The sequence below is a fragment of the Bos taurus genome, chromosome 26, assembly GCF_002263795.3.
Source record: "Bos taurus isolate L1 Dominette 01449 registration number 42190680 breed Hereford chromosome 26, ARS-UCD2.0, whole genome shotgun sequence".
NCBI lineage: Eukaryota > Metazoa > Chordata > Mammalia > Artiodactyla > Bovidae > Bos > Bos taurus.
The window spans coordinates 16,743,675-16,760,372 of record NC_037353.1 but is presented as its reverse complement, the minus strand read 5'-3'; the positions used below and the strand labels follow the sequence as shown (position 1 = coordinate 16,760,372).

General features: G+C 46.4%; 1 protein-coding gene across 1 annotated transcript in view; it reads left to right on the top strand.

Moving 5' to 3' along the window:
- Positions 1 to 16,483, top strand: part of PDLIM1 (PDZ and LIM domain 1) — a 40,627-nt gene extending 24,144 nt beyond the window's left edge. Inside the window, 3 exon segments of the mRNA NM_001035455.1 lie at positions 10,042 to 10,193; positions 15,402 to 15,519; positions 15,952 to 16,483. Of these exon segments, the coding sequence (NP_001030532.1) occupies positions 10,042 to 10,193; positions 15,402 to 15,519; positions 15,952 to 16,138 (457 nt within the window). The 3' untranslated portion in view covers positions 16,139 to 16,483.
- The last annotated feature ends 215 nt before the right edge of the window (positions 16,484 to 16,698 follow it).

Here is a 16,698-nt window from a genome sequence, read left to right as displayed (position 1 = left end):
GGTTTGAGAATGGAGAGAGAGTAAGAGATGGGATCAGTTCTGTGCGGTGGAATACAGGAGGGACTAGGTCATAAGTTGTCACCTCATTTGCCCAAAGGTGGCAGGGAAGATGAGGACTTGAGGACAGAGCTCTGGGTGCAGACACGGGGGAGCAGGGCAGCTCATGGGAGTGGTACAGTGCATGCCCAGCCCAGAGGGGAAACCACTCCTTGGTTCCAGTCAGACCCCACGTGCTGACCTCGGATTTCCATTTCTGATGGATAATTGCATCAAAACAGAAGTCAGAAAGTTTTTCATCTGAAATCTCTTGATTTTTCGATGCCAGTGACAGTCAAATTTGTTGGAAAATATCATGTGGTCCAAACTTGTCTGATCTCAGAGGATCTTTCCTCCTTGGAACCCTCAGTTCTTTCTTCTTTTTAGTTGATTCATAACCTTGTGTTAGTTTCAGGTATACAGCTGAGTGATTGAGTTTTTTATCTATATGTGTGTATTTAAATATTTTCAGATTCTTTTTTCATTATAGGTTATTTCAAGATATTAAATATAGTTCCCTGTGCTCCACAGTAAATCTTTATTGTTTATCTGTTTTCTATATGGTGGTGTATATCTGTTAATGCCACACTCCTAATTTATCCCTCCCCCACTTACCCCTTTGGTAACCATAAATTTGTTATGTCTGTGACTCTGTTTCTGTTTTTTACATAGATTCATTTGTGTTATTCACATATAAGTGATATAATATTTGTCTTTGTCTGACTCTGTCTCACTTGGTATGATTTTATCTAGGTCTGGTCACATGGACGGAGGAGCCTGGTAGGCTGTAGTCCATGGGGTAGCTAAGAGTTGGGCACGACTGAGTGATTTCACTTTCACTTTTCACTTTCATGCATTGGAGAAGGAAATGGCAACCCGTTCCAGTATTCTTGCCTGGAGAATCCCAGGGACAGAGGAGCCTAGTGGGCTGCTGTCTGTGGGGTCGCACAGAGTCGGACATGACTGAAGCGACTTAGCAGCAGCAGCAGCATACATTTTGCAAATGGCGATATTTCATTTTTTTAGTGGCTGAGTAATATTCTGGTGTATGTGTGTGTATCACGTCTTCTTAAACCAACTGTCTGTTGCTAGGCACTCGGCTATTATAAATAGTGCTGCAGTGAACATTGAGGCACATGTATCTTTTCAAATTAGAGTTTTCGTCTTTCCTAGATATATGCCCAGGAGTAGCTCTATGTTTAGTTTTTTTAAGGGGCCTCCACACTGTCCTCCATAGTGGTTACACTAATTTACATTCCCGCCAGCAGTGTAGGAGGATTCCCTTTTCTCCACATCCTCTCCAGCATTTGTTATGTGTGGGCTTTTGGATGATGGCCATTCTGTGAGGTGGTACGTCATTGTAGTTTGCATTTGCATTTCTCTAATAATTAGCAATGTTAAGCATCTTTTCATGTGTCTGTAGGCCATCTGTATGTCATCTTTGGAGAGAAATGTCTGTTTAGGTCTTCTGCCCATTTTTTGATTGTTTTTTTTTTTATGTTAATTGTATGAGCTGTTTGCATATTTTGGAAGGTAACCCGTTGTTGTTGGTCACGTTGCTCGCAAATATTTTCTCTCATTCCTTACACTGTTTTTTTGTCTTCGTTTAGAGTTGAAATCCTCAGTTCTCATATTTAGCTCTGAAGCCAGTTTTGCTGTTCAGTTTCTCTGCAGTTCACCTTCAGCAAGACTCTGCCTGGCTGTTAGGGTGATTAAATGACAAACCCATTGCTTCAGGTGCAGATTAGGACAGGTTACGGCATGAGAGGTTCCAAACTACTTAAATGTTTGAAAGGAGCTATTGTGGGGACCCTCTCGAGAGCTCCTTGATCATACTTTATCATACGGTCCTTCTCCCTGAGAAAGAGAGAGAGACATCATGGGGTACTTGGCTGCATGCAGGCCCCTGGGCCCAGCACCAGGAGGGCTCTGTGATTTCTTTCTGAGCTTCACAGGGCCTATTAGGGGAGACTTCTTGTGACGTGACTTGGCTTTGCAAGATGTTAGTGGTCACCAGCATTTGCTGTAGTATACCAAGGCAAAGTGGCTATTAACACTTCTTTGCCCTCCAATTCTGAGTCCTACAGGCTTGGGATGGGGCTGCCTTTCAAGGTGACTGTGGGAACTCCTGGGGTGCCTGAGAAAGAGTGCCACGCTGGGCCCCCTAAGCTTTCCATGGGCAGACTCTGAAGTGAAGCTTTCTCTCAGGCAGCTCAGTGGGGAGCTGGGGGTGAAACGCCGAGAGCTGTGACCTCCATTCTTTGCTGCTTTTGTGCCGAGGGAGGCTGAGAATGCGACCCTCTTTTACAGTCCCAGAGTGGAATGTTCCATGATCTGGATTTAATAACCCGGGAAATGACACATCCTTCACTGAAAGGCTGCTATGCACTGGGAGAAGTATGTGCCTGGGGAGTATTTTTAGTATGGCCTTGGCCGTTATTCTTTCATTCGTGTCTTCTTTCTTCTCTCATGCTTCCCGCCTGCCCCCTCCTTCCAATCCGAAACAATTAAATCTCTACTGTCTGGACGCTGTGCAAGCCTGTCCTCCAGGCCCTGTCCCCTCCTGTTGCAGACTTTTTGGCTACAGTAGCCTCTGAGTCTTTATCACCAGTCTCCTTCCAGATTTTCACAGCAGAGAGGGGCCCAGCTTCTGCTCCATCCCAAACTCTTTGAGGATGAATCCAGAAACAGTGGAGATACTGGCAGCCCCTGGCAGAGGAAGTGCCCTCTGCATGGGTCTCTGCTTACTGGTCTATTCCAAGAGAGGGCAGTTGTGCTCATCAGGAAGGAGGAGTCTTGTGCAAACCCAGCAGCCACCGGGTCTTGTTGCCTGCTCCATCAGCAGAAGTCGCAAGTGCTCACCCCGCCACTGTTTAGTCTGTGAAATTCGCTGAGGTTCCAGAATTGGCTCACTTCATACTTTGCATCTGAGGTCATCACTGATTCCCTGGGGTGCACTCTGAGTTTCTTTGTCGCATGCACTTCAAAATAGCCTGGTGTGTGTGTCTTATAGGATTTCCCAGAGCCACATCTCCATCAGACAAGAACATAGGTGCCTTGCCATTTCCAAATTAACCTGGTAAGGCATATGAAAGGTACCATCTGCCACCTGAACTCTCAGCACACACACACACACACACACACACACACAAGATTGAGTGGGAGGGTCTCTGGGTCAGTTCAGCTTAACAGTCATTTATTGACTGCCTACTGTGTACTAAGGGTGGAGGAAATTCTGCTCTGTTCAGAAGAAAACTTTCACCTGCCCTCTGACCTCTTTCCACTGAGTTTAGGGGCTGTGGTCATTTTCTGGTGATTTGGGCCTAGATTTCAATGTATATATATGATGCCACTTGATACTTTCTTAAAGGTGCAAGCTTGATAGATAGAGGGACCTGAGCTTGAATTCTAGCTCTGCCTCTTGCTAGCTGTTGGGACCTTGGGTAAACCACACAACCTCTAAAACTGTTTCTTCATCTATAAAGCAGATAATGCAAACTAGCTGACCACTAGATTATTGAGAAGTTTCAGTGAGATGTGCAAAAAATATCCACCATGGGGCCTGGCCTCTGGTGGTACTCTATAAATGCTACTTACTACAGATTTCAGCATGGATGAAGTGCTCCATACCCATTACTTCCAAGTACTAGGAGCTCTGTAGAGTGGAAGCATGTAGACAAATGTCATGGAGAAGATTTTGCTGTGACTCACTGTATGCTTCTATATTTCCCAGCACTGTAGCTTAAGTTCAGCCAACCAGCACAGTTGATTACCTTTCTGATAGAGTGGTAGCCTCTTCGTGGAATAATCATTTGGGCTCCCCCAGGTAGTACAATGGTAAAGAACTCAATGCAGGAGACCTAAGAAACATGGGTTTGATCCCTGAGTTGGGAAGATCCTCTGGAGGAGGGCATGGCAACCCACTTCAGTATTCTTACCTGGAGAATCCCATGGACAGAAGAGCCTGGCAGGCTACAGTCCATTGTGTCACAAAGAAAGGACTTAGCATGCAGGCAACCAACATAGTAACCCCAAGATACTAGTTTTTCCTAATTGTGTTCTCAGGCAATCCCCCCATGAACTCATGAGGCAGATTTCTAAATCAGTATAGTAGAAATAAGGGAATACATTCACTGTTCTTTGTTCCAGTGATTCCAGAGGGACTATAGTAGCCCTGACTCATTGGAACTGGGTCAGAAGGAAATCTCCTTCATGAAGGTGGCTGCCTGTTCCTCTAACTAAACTTGTCCACGGCCCACAGACTGGGCTCTGAGGTCTGGATAGCCCACCCTCTTCTCCTGGTGGCCATAATTACTCCTCTGGTTTCTCATTAGGTCCAGCATCTAGGCCTTTGAAGACTAAAACTTAGGGAGCCTTCTGGCCAGGATCCCCTTTCAAAAATGATTCCATCGGGTTTCTCAGATTTACATATTTGGTGAACATTGGGGTAACCAGGTTGGGGCATCTCAGACACGAAGAATCTGAGTTAGCCTGCATCCTCACCACCTATGTAAAAATCACATACTAAAATCTCTACATCATTTCCAGTTAGTGTTTAACCTTCATCATTTGGAGAAAATTTTTCTTATACTTAATTTTTTATTTTGCAGTAATTATAGATGCACACTGCAGTTATAGGAAGCAAAACAGAGAGATCCTCTGTACCCTTCAGCCAGTTTCCATCATTGGTAACATCCTGAAAATTAGAATGTTGGGGTTAGTCACATCAGTGAAGCTCAAAGAATGAACATGCTCTGTGGTCTCAGGGAAGGGCAAAATTTACGTAGAAGAGACTCATCAGCTGGTCACTTGCCCAGGCTGCAACTGGGGGAAGGAAGCCACCACCCCTGCCCATCCACGGCTCCTGGTCTCTGCCCTTGTCTGTCTTCCTCCCACCCACAGGGAACTGTGGGGGCCTCCCATCCCCCGGCAGGTGATGGGCCACCTGGAGGAGTGGTTTTAACCAAGCTGGGAGTAGAAGTTTAGTTTCCCCACTCTCTCTGTGTTGATACTGGAGGTTACTGGGGGCTGTGCATTGTTGCTGGCGTGGGAGTTGTGGGTACCCACATGGCCTCCAGAGACTCACAGCGGTTGAGTGGTGGCCTGTTCACTGCTGGGCGGTAGTGAAAGACAGCCGCTAGGCTGTCTTCATTCAGCTGGGCAGGGATGGCATCCGGGCTTCCTCCTGGTCATTCTCCAGTACCCTAGTGCGGTGGTTGGGGCATCTCATTTCAGCCCAGTGACGGTGGAAGTCAAGACTCTGCACTGACCTTTTTTTTTTTCTTCATTTGTCCGGGAAAAAAGTGGTTATTGTTTCCGAGTCTTGCACCATCCTGGCTGTCGCCTTCTCCATCATTTTGTTGGAGAGGGCACGCTTTTCTGGGGACTTGTCTTATCTAAGTTTGTTGCCTTTTCTGGGTTGCTGCCTTATTTAGCTCCACATCTGAAATATATGAAGCAAAAAGGAAACCCTGGGAACTCATCAATGTTACTCCTTGGGTCCCAGGGTCTCTGGCTGGCCTGCCTTCTCCTGTCCCCCTTCTTTTTTTTTCTGTTAAGCAGTTTTATTATCGCTCCAATTAGATTCCACCCCTATCCACACCCCCATTCCTGTCCCCCTTCAGCATCTTATGTTCATCTTATATTTGATGTCCAGGTGTTTAGATGTACTTAGCGGGAAGAATAGAGACACTTATGCCTACTCCCATCTTCCCCAGTGGGAAAATGATTTTTATTTTTTATATATTTATTTATTTTTAAAGCTTTTTTTTTTAATGTGGACCAGTTTTTTAAGTCTTTAGTGAATTTTGTTACAAAAATTCTGTCTTATGTTTTGGTTTTTCAGCCAAGGCATGTGGGATTTTAGTTCACTGACCAGGAATGGAACCTGCACCCCCTGAATTGGAAAGTGAAGGCTTAACCACTGGACTGCCAGGGATGTCCTGGAAAATTATTTTTATGAAGAGAATATCTTCTCTTTCTGGATGCATCTTATAATTCAAGTCATCTCTCTTTTTGTCTCAAATATGTCACACAAACAGGCAGTTTTAGTGTGGAACCAAAGTTGACTTACTGTGTGAGAAAAATGATGCCATTAAGGTTATAGCAGCAGTGGGATTTGTTTCTTATGGCTTCTTTGTTTTAGTTGAGATTTATATACAGATTATTAAGTTGTGCTGCAGGTGATGGTGCAAAAAAAAAAAAAAAGAGTCTTTTATGTCCACTCTGGTCACTTTGCTGTTTTGGTGGAGCAGACTCTTTTCCCAGGGTTACTGTCCCATAACCATAGGTGTGCTTTTTCTCTGTTCTCCTTGACTTTCCGACTTTCATCCCAGCTCCTCTTTTGACTGGAACAGGCTTGTGTATTCTCTTAAGGTGTGCAGGCTTAGCCTCTGAAATCCTCCTCTTGAGACAAACTCAAAGGGAGTTTTTTCCTGATGTTCAAAAAACCGCTGGCCTTAAACACCCAGCTATGTCAGATACTTCATCAGGCAGAGGGTGCCTGGCTTGGGCTATTGCTGGGGAGACAGGTCCTATGGTCAGGGCCTAAGAGACTGGAAGAAAGTATTAAACACTGAGGGAACTGGTGGTATACATTCAGCATCAAGTCTGACAGGGAGAAACAAGAAGCAGGAAATATGAAGAGTGTAATGGATAGTTACTCTGAAGGAGTTAAATTGATTAAATTCTTGTATTTTGTTTTTAAAATTGTAAAGACTGAGTTTAGAAGACTGTGCTTTTAGTGACCCACCCTCAGAAGTTTTTCTCCTGCTAACTCTAGTCATATACCTAATATTTTTTGAAAACTTATCACTTTAGAATTCTTCCTTTCAATGCTGTTACTATATGTACAGAATGAGAATGCTTTTTTTAGGACTCCATTACTCATGCATATTTTTGTCCTAGAATTTTTTTTTTTTAAGATACAGTGATGTCATTTGTCCATATCTGATAGTCTAATGTCTTAAGACTTGGGTCTTAGGATTTTATTTTTGAATTAGGCAAACCATAGCTTCAAATAAGGCGATGGATATTGAAAGTGCTTTATAAATTGTCAAGTGGTGGAAAGATATTGTCATTATTTAAGAAGAAACACTAAGTTGTTTTCTTTTTTTTAATCACAGAGATATTTTCCAAGACAGTTTGCTGGAAGAATATGTGATGACCTTGTAATTTGGGGTCTGTCATTTTTAGCGGTCCCTTGGTGGCTTCCAGACATAACAACATACGCCAAAGAAGGGGAAAAATTCTCCCCAAGAACATTCCACGGTCTGATCTTGATTTTAAAATAGTTCTAAGTGTAACAGAAAAAAACATTTGTCAAAATAACATAATTCATTTAGTACAGGGCCAGCTCAGAACTCAAGACCCAAAGAAGGAGTCTGGCTGAAAAGGTGGCCAGAGGAAGACCATGGCTCTTGGTGACTGTCACTCCTCAGGGTGGCCCATCACCTGCCTGGGGAGTGGAAGAGAGAGGCAAGTGCAGGGGCCACCTACTGTGGGTGGACAGAGGTGGTGGCCACCCGCTCCTGCACCCACAGCCAGCACAGGTGACCCGCGGATGCGTCTCTCCCCATTACATGGTGACCTTCCCTGAGAGCAGCAGAGCAGTGGTCACTCTTGGAGGGCTCTGTCCTCAACTGTGAGAACCTGGCTGTGTAGTCAAAGCAAAAACCCGGAATTTCACTGATGTGAGTGACCTTGTGACTTGAGGCACATTTAAAATGGAATGTAAACTGATTATACAATGGGTGGGTTATAAATTGCATTGCCATCTGGTATTTCCTCTTTGGCTCCCCCGGGCATACTGTCCCTCTTCCCCAGCGGGTGGCGGCTTCTGAAAAAGCAGCCGAGGCTCAGAGACTGCAGGTGATCAGGACCCAGGAACCTGGTTTGCCCATTTCCCTGGCACAGCCTTGGGGGGGGTTCCCTGTGACCCCACAGGAGCAGAGACAGGGTGCAGCGAGGAGGAGAGAGGGACTTAATCTACTTCCCTAATGCCTGCCGAGCTCTGGTCCTGTGCCAGGCACTGATTGAGGGCAGGACCCACAATGATGGAAAAGACAGGCCATAGCCCAGCCCTCGTGGGGCTTGCTTTGCATGGAAAGATAGACAATAAAGAAATAAGTATAATTTGTGGTAAAAGAGTTAGAAACATGTGGAGAAAGATGGAGCAGAGCAAGGGGAGAAGTGATGTGTATGAGATGGAGTGTTTTAAGCTGAGGGTCGGGGACCCCTCTGAGGAGGGACATCCGAGCAGAGACATGAGTGAAGCATGGAGGCCATGGGGCTGTGTGGGGAGCGAATATTCCAGGCAGAGGGAGCAGGATGTGCAAAGGCCCCGAGTCTGGTGTGTCCTAGAAACCCCATGAAGGCTTTTCTGCCTGGAGTGAGCAGTGGGTACCAAGCAATGTGCTTGGAGAGGGGAGCAGAGCCACATCTTTTATGGCCTTTGTACTTTTTGTAGCAAATATTTACTCCAAAGAAGATGAATTTGGTTAAGCTTGTGTTTTTGTTATTAAAACTGTAAATATTTGGTTCTGAGTCAGATGAGAACACTTTGAGCCACATCATGACACAGTCTAATTCTTATGTTTAAAATCTCTCTCTGGCCTCCGGTCGGAGGAAAGACAGTTCCAGGGGCTGAGTGGCAGCCAGGGGACAAGTTAGAAAGCTGGTCATCTGGGCTGTTAATGGATGGCATGGCTAGAGCAGGCAGTGGAGGGGGTGGGACTCAGGACAGACTTAAGAGGTAAAGCTCACTGGAGTCTGCCTCCCTTTCACTCTCCACCCTCCCTCAGACCAGGCAGCAGCAGTGCCTCCCCTGGAAAACGGGCTCTGGAGGAAAGAGGCCCCAACTTTGCCTGTCTCATCCTGTCGTGGGGAGCCCAGAGGGACAAGGGGAGGTGTGGGCAGCAAGGCCTGGTTGGCCCCATCCCTAGGCTTGAGCTGAGGCCTCTGTCACCCCCCCGCCCCCATCTCCCTTACATGGAGCAGCACTGTATTGTTTACAGAGTACTTACCTAGAGATTGCCTTAGTGAAGTCAAGTCAGACAAAGGCGAATATCATGTGATATGACTTATATGTGAATCAAAAAAAAAAAAAGGTACAGATGAACTTATTTACAAAACGGAAACTGAATCATAGGTGTAGAAAACAAACTTATAGTTACCAGAGGGAAAAGGCAGGGGTTTGGGGGTGGGAGAAAGGATAAATTGGGAGATCGGGATTGACATATACACACTACTGTAAATAAAATAATAACTGATAAGGACTTCCTGTATAGCACAGGGAACTTTACTCAATACTCTGTAATGGCCTAGATGGGAAACAATCTAAAAAAAGACTGGATATATGTGTATGTACGATTGATTCACTGTATACCTGAAATTAACACAACATTCTTAATCAACTGTGCTCCAATAAAAAAAACAAAGTACTTACTTTCTCATCCTTGCCACCAACCCTGTGAACTGGACAAGGTGTACACTGTTACCTCTGTGTAGTAGGTGAAGAGACCAGAGCTCCTTGCCATGAGAATGAGGAGAGTTTTATAGAGACAGAGAGAACACTTTGATATAATCAGGAAACACTGATTTCTGCTCTGGGGAAAGAATGAGGCCTGGACTAAGGGGACTCAGCTGAGTTTTCAGTGCTCAGTTGTGGTTGACATTTTCCCTCTTCTAAATTTTCTTTCGACATAATGTTGTTTATATAATTTTGAAAGAAGCACAGCATTCTTGTTCCATGGGATTAGGCCAAAGAGTAGTTGAATCACCCACTCTAGCCTCTTACTGACTTGAAGCAGCAACCAGCCCTGCCTACAGACACCTCACCGTATCATCAGGGGGGTCCGTGGCTGCATTAGGAGCTGGCTTCATCCATTGGGATAGTTTCTCTTCACTCTTTGACACAGGGGTGTCTTCTCTTGGAAGGGGGTGCTGGTGGATTTTTCCCCCCTAACTTCTGACGTGTCCTAATGAACTTGCAAACATTCTTTACAGCTTAGACCATTCTCAGCTTCCAAGCGGACTCGTCATCGATAAAGAATCTGAAGTTTACAAGATGCTTCAGGAGAAACAGGAGTTAAATGAGCCTCCGAAACAGTCCACTTCATTCCTGGTTTTGCAGGAAATTCTGGAGTCTGAGGAGAAAGGTAATCAGCCGTGTGTGTGGTCAGAAGCTGTTGTCTGAGGCCTGAGCTGAGGGGTAGTCGTTGCTGAAACACAGGTGAACACAGCCTGAGAGGTGGAGAGAGCAGTGTGCTTTGGAAGGCCGGCCTCTTAAATGCTAAAAGCTCTTTCAAAAAAAGAGGGGGACTGAATGAGCTCTCAGCCACACCTGCTTAGCTGTTTCCTGTCGCAGGCACTGAGGGAGACTGAAGGCGGCGGTGAACTTGACAGTTGTGGCGTTCTGTGGGGGTGTCTGTTGGCCACTAGTTTCGTTTGAGCCCACATACCGTGCTTCTGTGGTGGTTGGCACGTGTGAGTGGGTGAAGGTCGTGGGCTGTGACAGCAGAGTGAATGAATCAGCAGCACAGGGAAGCCAGGCTCTGGGCTTCACTTTGGGGCCATGCTCTTGTTCTTGCTGTAGGGTGGACGGCCTCTTCAAAGTCCGAGGGCCCCCGGTTTGGCAATATACCCCGGAATTGACCTTAGGCAACCCTTTGAACCTTTCTAGACTTGTTTGCTCATCTGTCAATCGGGGATAAAAATCCTTTCCTCTTAAGATTGGTGTGAGGATCAAATTACACAAAACACCCAGAGTTGTGACTGGCGCACACAGTAGGTGCTTCATAACTGTGACGATGTTTGAAACCTCATCAAGAGGTTCCAGGCCAGCCTTGGCTTGTCCACATGTGAGATGTGAAGCTCGAGGCACCCAGGGCTACCCGTTTGGCTCTGCAGGTCTCAGGAGATAGTCTTTGCCCTGTATACATCAGACACTGTTTGTTTCTTATGATAATTTTCAAGCGGATGGCAGTAAGCTGTCTCAGCTTTGTAGCAACAACAGTGAGAAATTCCTGGCAGACGGGTGTGCTGTAGAAGGGAGGCTTTTCCTCCTTCTCAAAAAGGTGACCTGTGAGCCACAGCTCTCAGGCTCATCCACCTCCCAGGTCGTCATTCATAAGCACCTCTGATTCTCACTGTCAACCTAGCTACCAGTGACATCTGGAGAGTTGGGGTTTGCAGCCCTCTACACTCTGCACTGTCCTTTTCCCTGAGGCTCGATGGAGTCCTGCCTTCTCTTGGTCTCTTGCTCCCAGTGTGCCTGCTTGTGAAGAGAGAGTTGGTACTTCTGGGAGGGACATGTGGTGGTTCTGTGAGATCCACTTCAGCCAGGCTCCAGAGGGGCTGGCTCTTTGCCCAGGACAGCCAGTGAGGGTCAGAACTGAGCTGCCTCTGGAAGAGTCCCCTTCCTCCTGAAAGTCCCCAACTGCAGAGTCGGCTCCCCAGGAGTCCTTCCTTAGCTGAAAGTCCCCTACTGAACACACCCAGCACCCCGGCTTCCTCCCCACTTTGGTGGGTTCCTTAAAGAAATTGGCAGTTTAGAGGCACAGGAAGTTAGGAAAATTATTCTTTTATGCTGCTGCTGCTGCTAAGTCGCTTCAGTCGTGTCCGACACTGTGCGACTCCATAGACAGCTCCCCACCAGGCTCCCCCACCCCTGGGATTCTCCAGGCAAGAACACCGGAGTGGGTTGCCATTTCCTCCAGTGCATGAAAGTGAAAAGTGAAAGTGAAGTCGCTCAGTCATCTCCAACTCTTCACAACCCCATGGTCTGCAGCCTACCAGGCTCCTCCGTCCAGGGGATTTTCCAGGCAAGAGTACTGGAATGGGTTGCCATTGCTTTCTCCTTTCTTTTATGCTAGAAGGATATTATCCCTGCCAGCAATATCCCCCTTTGCTTGGAGTACCTGTGCAGTTTGGAAGGAATGAGTCATATACTCTATATTAAGTTCCAGTCTTAGCCCAACTGACCGAAGTCTCGGGGTCCAACCCTAGAAGATGATAATTTTTCAAAACATGTGAGAAATCACAACTCTACTCTGAATAAATGGGTGTAAAATCCTTTAAGAAAGGAAATATCAATCTGTTCCAACCCAAAGTAGAACGTATACCTTTCAGGGCTCAGCTCACTGAATGCCCTCAGGTCACAGAGGTCACAGAGAAGGACCTGAAGCCCAGGATCACTGAACTGTCTTGAGATGGCAGTTCCCTGATCATCAATATCTAGACCCCTTGCATCCTATATTCTGCCTGCCAAGCCAGTGGTCTCCATTCTCAAGGCTACCACCTGGTGCTAGTTGGCAGCTAGTGCTCCAGCCATCATGTCTACTTCCAGGCACCAGGAAGGCTAACTGAGGAATCCATCTTCCAGATGTACCAGCTTTCTTTTTCCCAGAAGTCCTACATGACTATTCCATTTATATTTTGACCAGAATTTAGTCACATGGCCCTATCTAGTTGCAAGAGAGTTTGAGAATTATAGTTTTTCTCCCCTAGGTTGGATGACTGGATATCTTCTTATGCCAAATAAAATAAAAATTTTGCTGAAAATGAAAAGGGAGATAGATCTTGTGGTCTCTCCTTTATCTCTTAATATGCACTTGCATTAAATTTTCACAAAAGAAACAGCATAAGTTCCAATCCAGACATCTACCACATGCAGAAGGCTCTCAAGTAAGGGAGCTCAAATGCCTGTTTTCATTTGAGAGATAATGGTCAAAGCTCAGGGCAGTGGCTGGTGCATGGTAAAAGCACTCGGTGAGGGTTGCTGTCATTCGAGAAGGCCCGTGGCTCATGAAGCAGCCTGCACCACCAGCACTGGTGTCCAGTCTCTGCCCGTGACTCACCACGAGACCTCGAGGGAGTGGCTCGTCTCTCTAAGTCCTAGTCTCTGCACACGTCCAGTGAGGCTAATAATGGCCACTTCACAGGTGGTTTACAGCCTGGAGGGAAATGACACGTGCAAAGTGCCAGGCACACAGTCAGTGAGGCCCCGGTGGGAGGTTTGGCTCTAGCAGGTGAGAAAAGTGAAAGTGTTAGTTGCTCAGTCATGTCCGCATGGACTGTAGCCCACCAGGCTCCTCTGTCCATGGAATTCTCTGGGCAGGAATACTGGATTGAGTTGCCATTCCCTCCTCCAGGGGATCTTCCTGACCCAGGAATTGAACCTGGGTCTCCTGCATTGAAGGCAGATTCCTTACCATCTGAGCCATGAGGCTGCAGCAGGGCTTGGTGATAACTCTCCAGACTCAATGTGGGTCTTCTCATTTGGGGTGAAATTTAGCGTCTGGACTGGGAGAAAGGGTCCAGGATTCCTCATACTCCCTCTTGCTTTAGGTCAAATTCTGAAATTTGCAGGGAGAAGGAGTCTTTTTTTTTTCAATTGTGATTTCAATATATCTAATACAGGACTTCCCAGGTGCACTCAGCTGGAGGCTTGCTCAGAAGGTATCTAGGCTCATTTTGGCAGGTGCCCAGGGTTTCAGGAGACTCCTTAGGTGATCTGTGGTTCAGATCATCAAGGGCCACCAGGTGTGCGGTTAAGGACCATGAATTTGATTCTGTAGGCAGTATGGAGCCCTTGAGTGTTGCTGAACAGTGAAGTGGACAGAAAAAAGATGTGGGATTTTCTTTGCATTTGCAGTGTTGGCTGACTAGGTAAGAGAAGAAAATCAAGCCAGCAGGTGGTGCTGCAGGGCTGCATAAGCTGCAGCGAGGTCAGCATCAGGCAGCCCACAGCCTCCTCTACTCACACTTTGCCCAGCTCCATCAGTTCACTTCTCTCTGTTCCAAAAAGAGATGTGGGTTCTCCTACCAAGTGGGGCTCATGTGTCATGTTACTTCTCTCCTCCTGCACTTCCTACCTTTCCTGGTAATTTTTCTGTGAAAAACAGTCCATCACATAAGAGACCCTGACCTCATAGGTTTGGCTTCCTTAGAACTACCGATTTTCTCTCCAAGCTTTCCAGGTATGCAAAGATGCCATTTCCTTGTCTTCACGGCAGGTAGACAGCCCAGCTGGTTCCAGCCAGAAACTGAGGGAGCTTGTTTGGGACACTCAGAGTCATGAGGCTGCCCAGCCAGGCCCCTTTGAGATCCTTTCAGGCAGGGCCAGAATTAGGATAAGGTGAGGGAGGCATTTGCTTTGGGTACAGAATTTAAGTTGGTACCCCAAAACTTGATAATCAAGACAGAAATGATACTTGAGTGCAATATTTTATAAAAATAAAAATTAATGCAAAAAAAAAGATTCTATAATGAACAAAGCTGGGACTGTGAGCAAGGAAGGGAGAAAGGTTTGGAAGGGCAAGATGATAACCTTGGGCTGTGCATGTTGCATGCTAAATTGCTTCAGTCATGTTTGACTCTTTGCGACCCTATGGACTGTAGCCCACCATTCTTTTCTGCTAAACCTGTGGTAGGCTCTGTGGAGTATTGAAAAAATATATGAAACAGAGCTCTGGTGGTCCAGTAATTTGTAGTCCAGACAGAGATGTGTAAATAGCTGACAAACATAACAATACTTACTGGGCCAACATCACAGGAAAAAAAAAATGTGATGTGGAAACACAGCCAGCCAAATATATAGCAATAATAGTAATATTAGTAGCTTACCGTTATTATTCACGGCTACCTACACAGGTGATGAACTGGGCTGTAGGCAGAGCTCTGGAAACTAGGAGCTGGTTTTTCATGCAGAAAGCTGACTGCAGGAAGGCTGCTACTGTCTCTGCTCTGTGGCAGGTGGTTTTTATCTGACTTCTAGCATTCTGTACTATAATGATTTTGTTGTCCTTGTAATGTGGGTTTCTTTTGGCCTCTGACTACACTGCCATTTGATTACTGAGCGACTTCACTTTGACTTTTCACTTTCATGCATTGGAGGAGGAAATGGCAACCCACTCCAGTGTTCTTGCCTGGAGAATCCCATGGACAGAGGAGCCTGGTGGGCTGCCGTCTATGGGGTCGCACAGAGTCCGACACGACTGAAGAGACTTAGCAGCAGCAGCAGCAAAGTATTTTTAAGTCCCATATCAATGTGTTTGCATGTATTTAATCAGCATGTAATGTAATTTGTTTTGAGGGCTGAGCATATATGCCAGGGAGGGCTACATGTGTCTTTTTCAACCATTTTGTTCCACTTTGAAGGGGAAACGTTCTCCTATTTTATAGAAAAGGAAACTGTGGACCAGAGAAGTTAAGTAACTTGCCCAGGATCACACAGCAGTCAAGTCTGTTTGATTCTGGTGCCCATGACCTTGCTGGAACATACATATAAGTGACTCTGAAAGAGCTAAATGATGCTTATACAATCCTGCCCTTCCTGGCTAACCCAAATGTTTTCCTCCTTTTAGGGGATCCCAACAAGCCCTCAGGATTCAGAAGTGTTAAGGCTCCAGTCACCAAAGTGGCTGCTTCAATTGGAAATGCCCAGAAGCTGCCCATGTGTGACAAATGTGGCACTGGCATTGTGTGAGTATCTGCCTTCCCCAGGCATCAGTGGCCCCGCAGGTTGTGTGAACCATGAAAATGTGGAAAGGGTTGGATGTTGCCCGTTGTGGGCATGATGGAGAAAAAAATCCTGCCTGGAAAATGGAGCAGAGAGGCGAGATTGGTCCTGTGTCCCAGAGCCAGGTGGTGAAGGCTTTCCTTGGCTGTGAAACCCTTAGGGTATGAACATGTAAAACCAGAAAAAGCTGGGCTGCTCTGTTGAAGTGGGAGGGACTTCCGGAATTCTTCAGGGGGAATGTCTCTGGCCTCCAGGCAGGAGAAGCCCCTTTATGACTAGAGGCCAATGGGGAGGCTCTGATCTGCCCTTGGAAAGGAGCCCTTTGGGAGGAGCTCCAGCCTGTCACCTTCAGGTACTCATCACTAATGGAGCACCTCTTCTCTCCTCTCCTGCAGCGGCGTGTTCGTGAAGCTGCGGGAACGTCACCGCCACCCCGAGTGTTACGTGTGCACCGACTGTGGCACCAACCTGAAACAGAAGGGCCATTTCTTTGTGGAGGATCAGATCTACTGTGAAAAGCATGCCCGGGAACGGGTCACTCCACCTGAGGGCTATGACGTGATCACAGTGTTCCCCAAGTGAGCGGGCAGCTTCCCGCCCAGCACTGCTCTCCATGCAGCCCCTGCTGCATTTTGTCCTCTGAAAGCTCTGGCCTCTCTCTTCTTCCGAGTTCTTGCTTACTTTGGTTTTGTCGCTGCTCATTCAGCATCACGTCCCCCTTTGCTAATGACTCACGCTGGCTGTGTGATGCCTGCTTTTATAATTAATGGGAAATGGCCTTGTTCGGTGTCCCTTTGCCAGCGTCACTGTGTCTTCTCTTTCCCTTCATTCATCTCTGCTGCAAATGGACATCAGCCAAATTCAAACCAAACTGAATTTAATATGTCTGATGATGATTTCATTTTTACTCAATAAATTAATAGACTTAAAGGCAGTGTGGTGTCTCTTTACCATGTGACCAAGTGTCCTCTTTCTTATCTCAAGCCAGACGAGATTTCTGAGGCCTTTCCTCTTGTTTTGGGGTTTCTACTCCTTTGAGATGTGCAGGCCTTTTCCTCCAGGTGTGAGAACATTGGCATTTGAAACAGCCATGTTCTTTTTTTGGCCCTGCTGAAATCCTGAATCCCAGAGCATTCAGGATC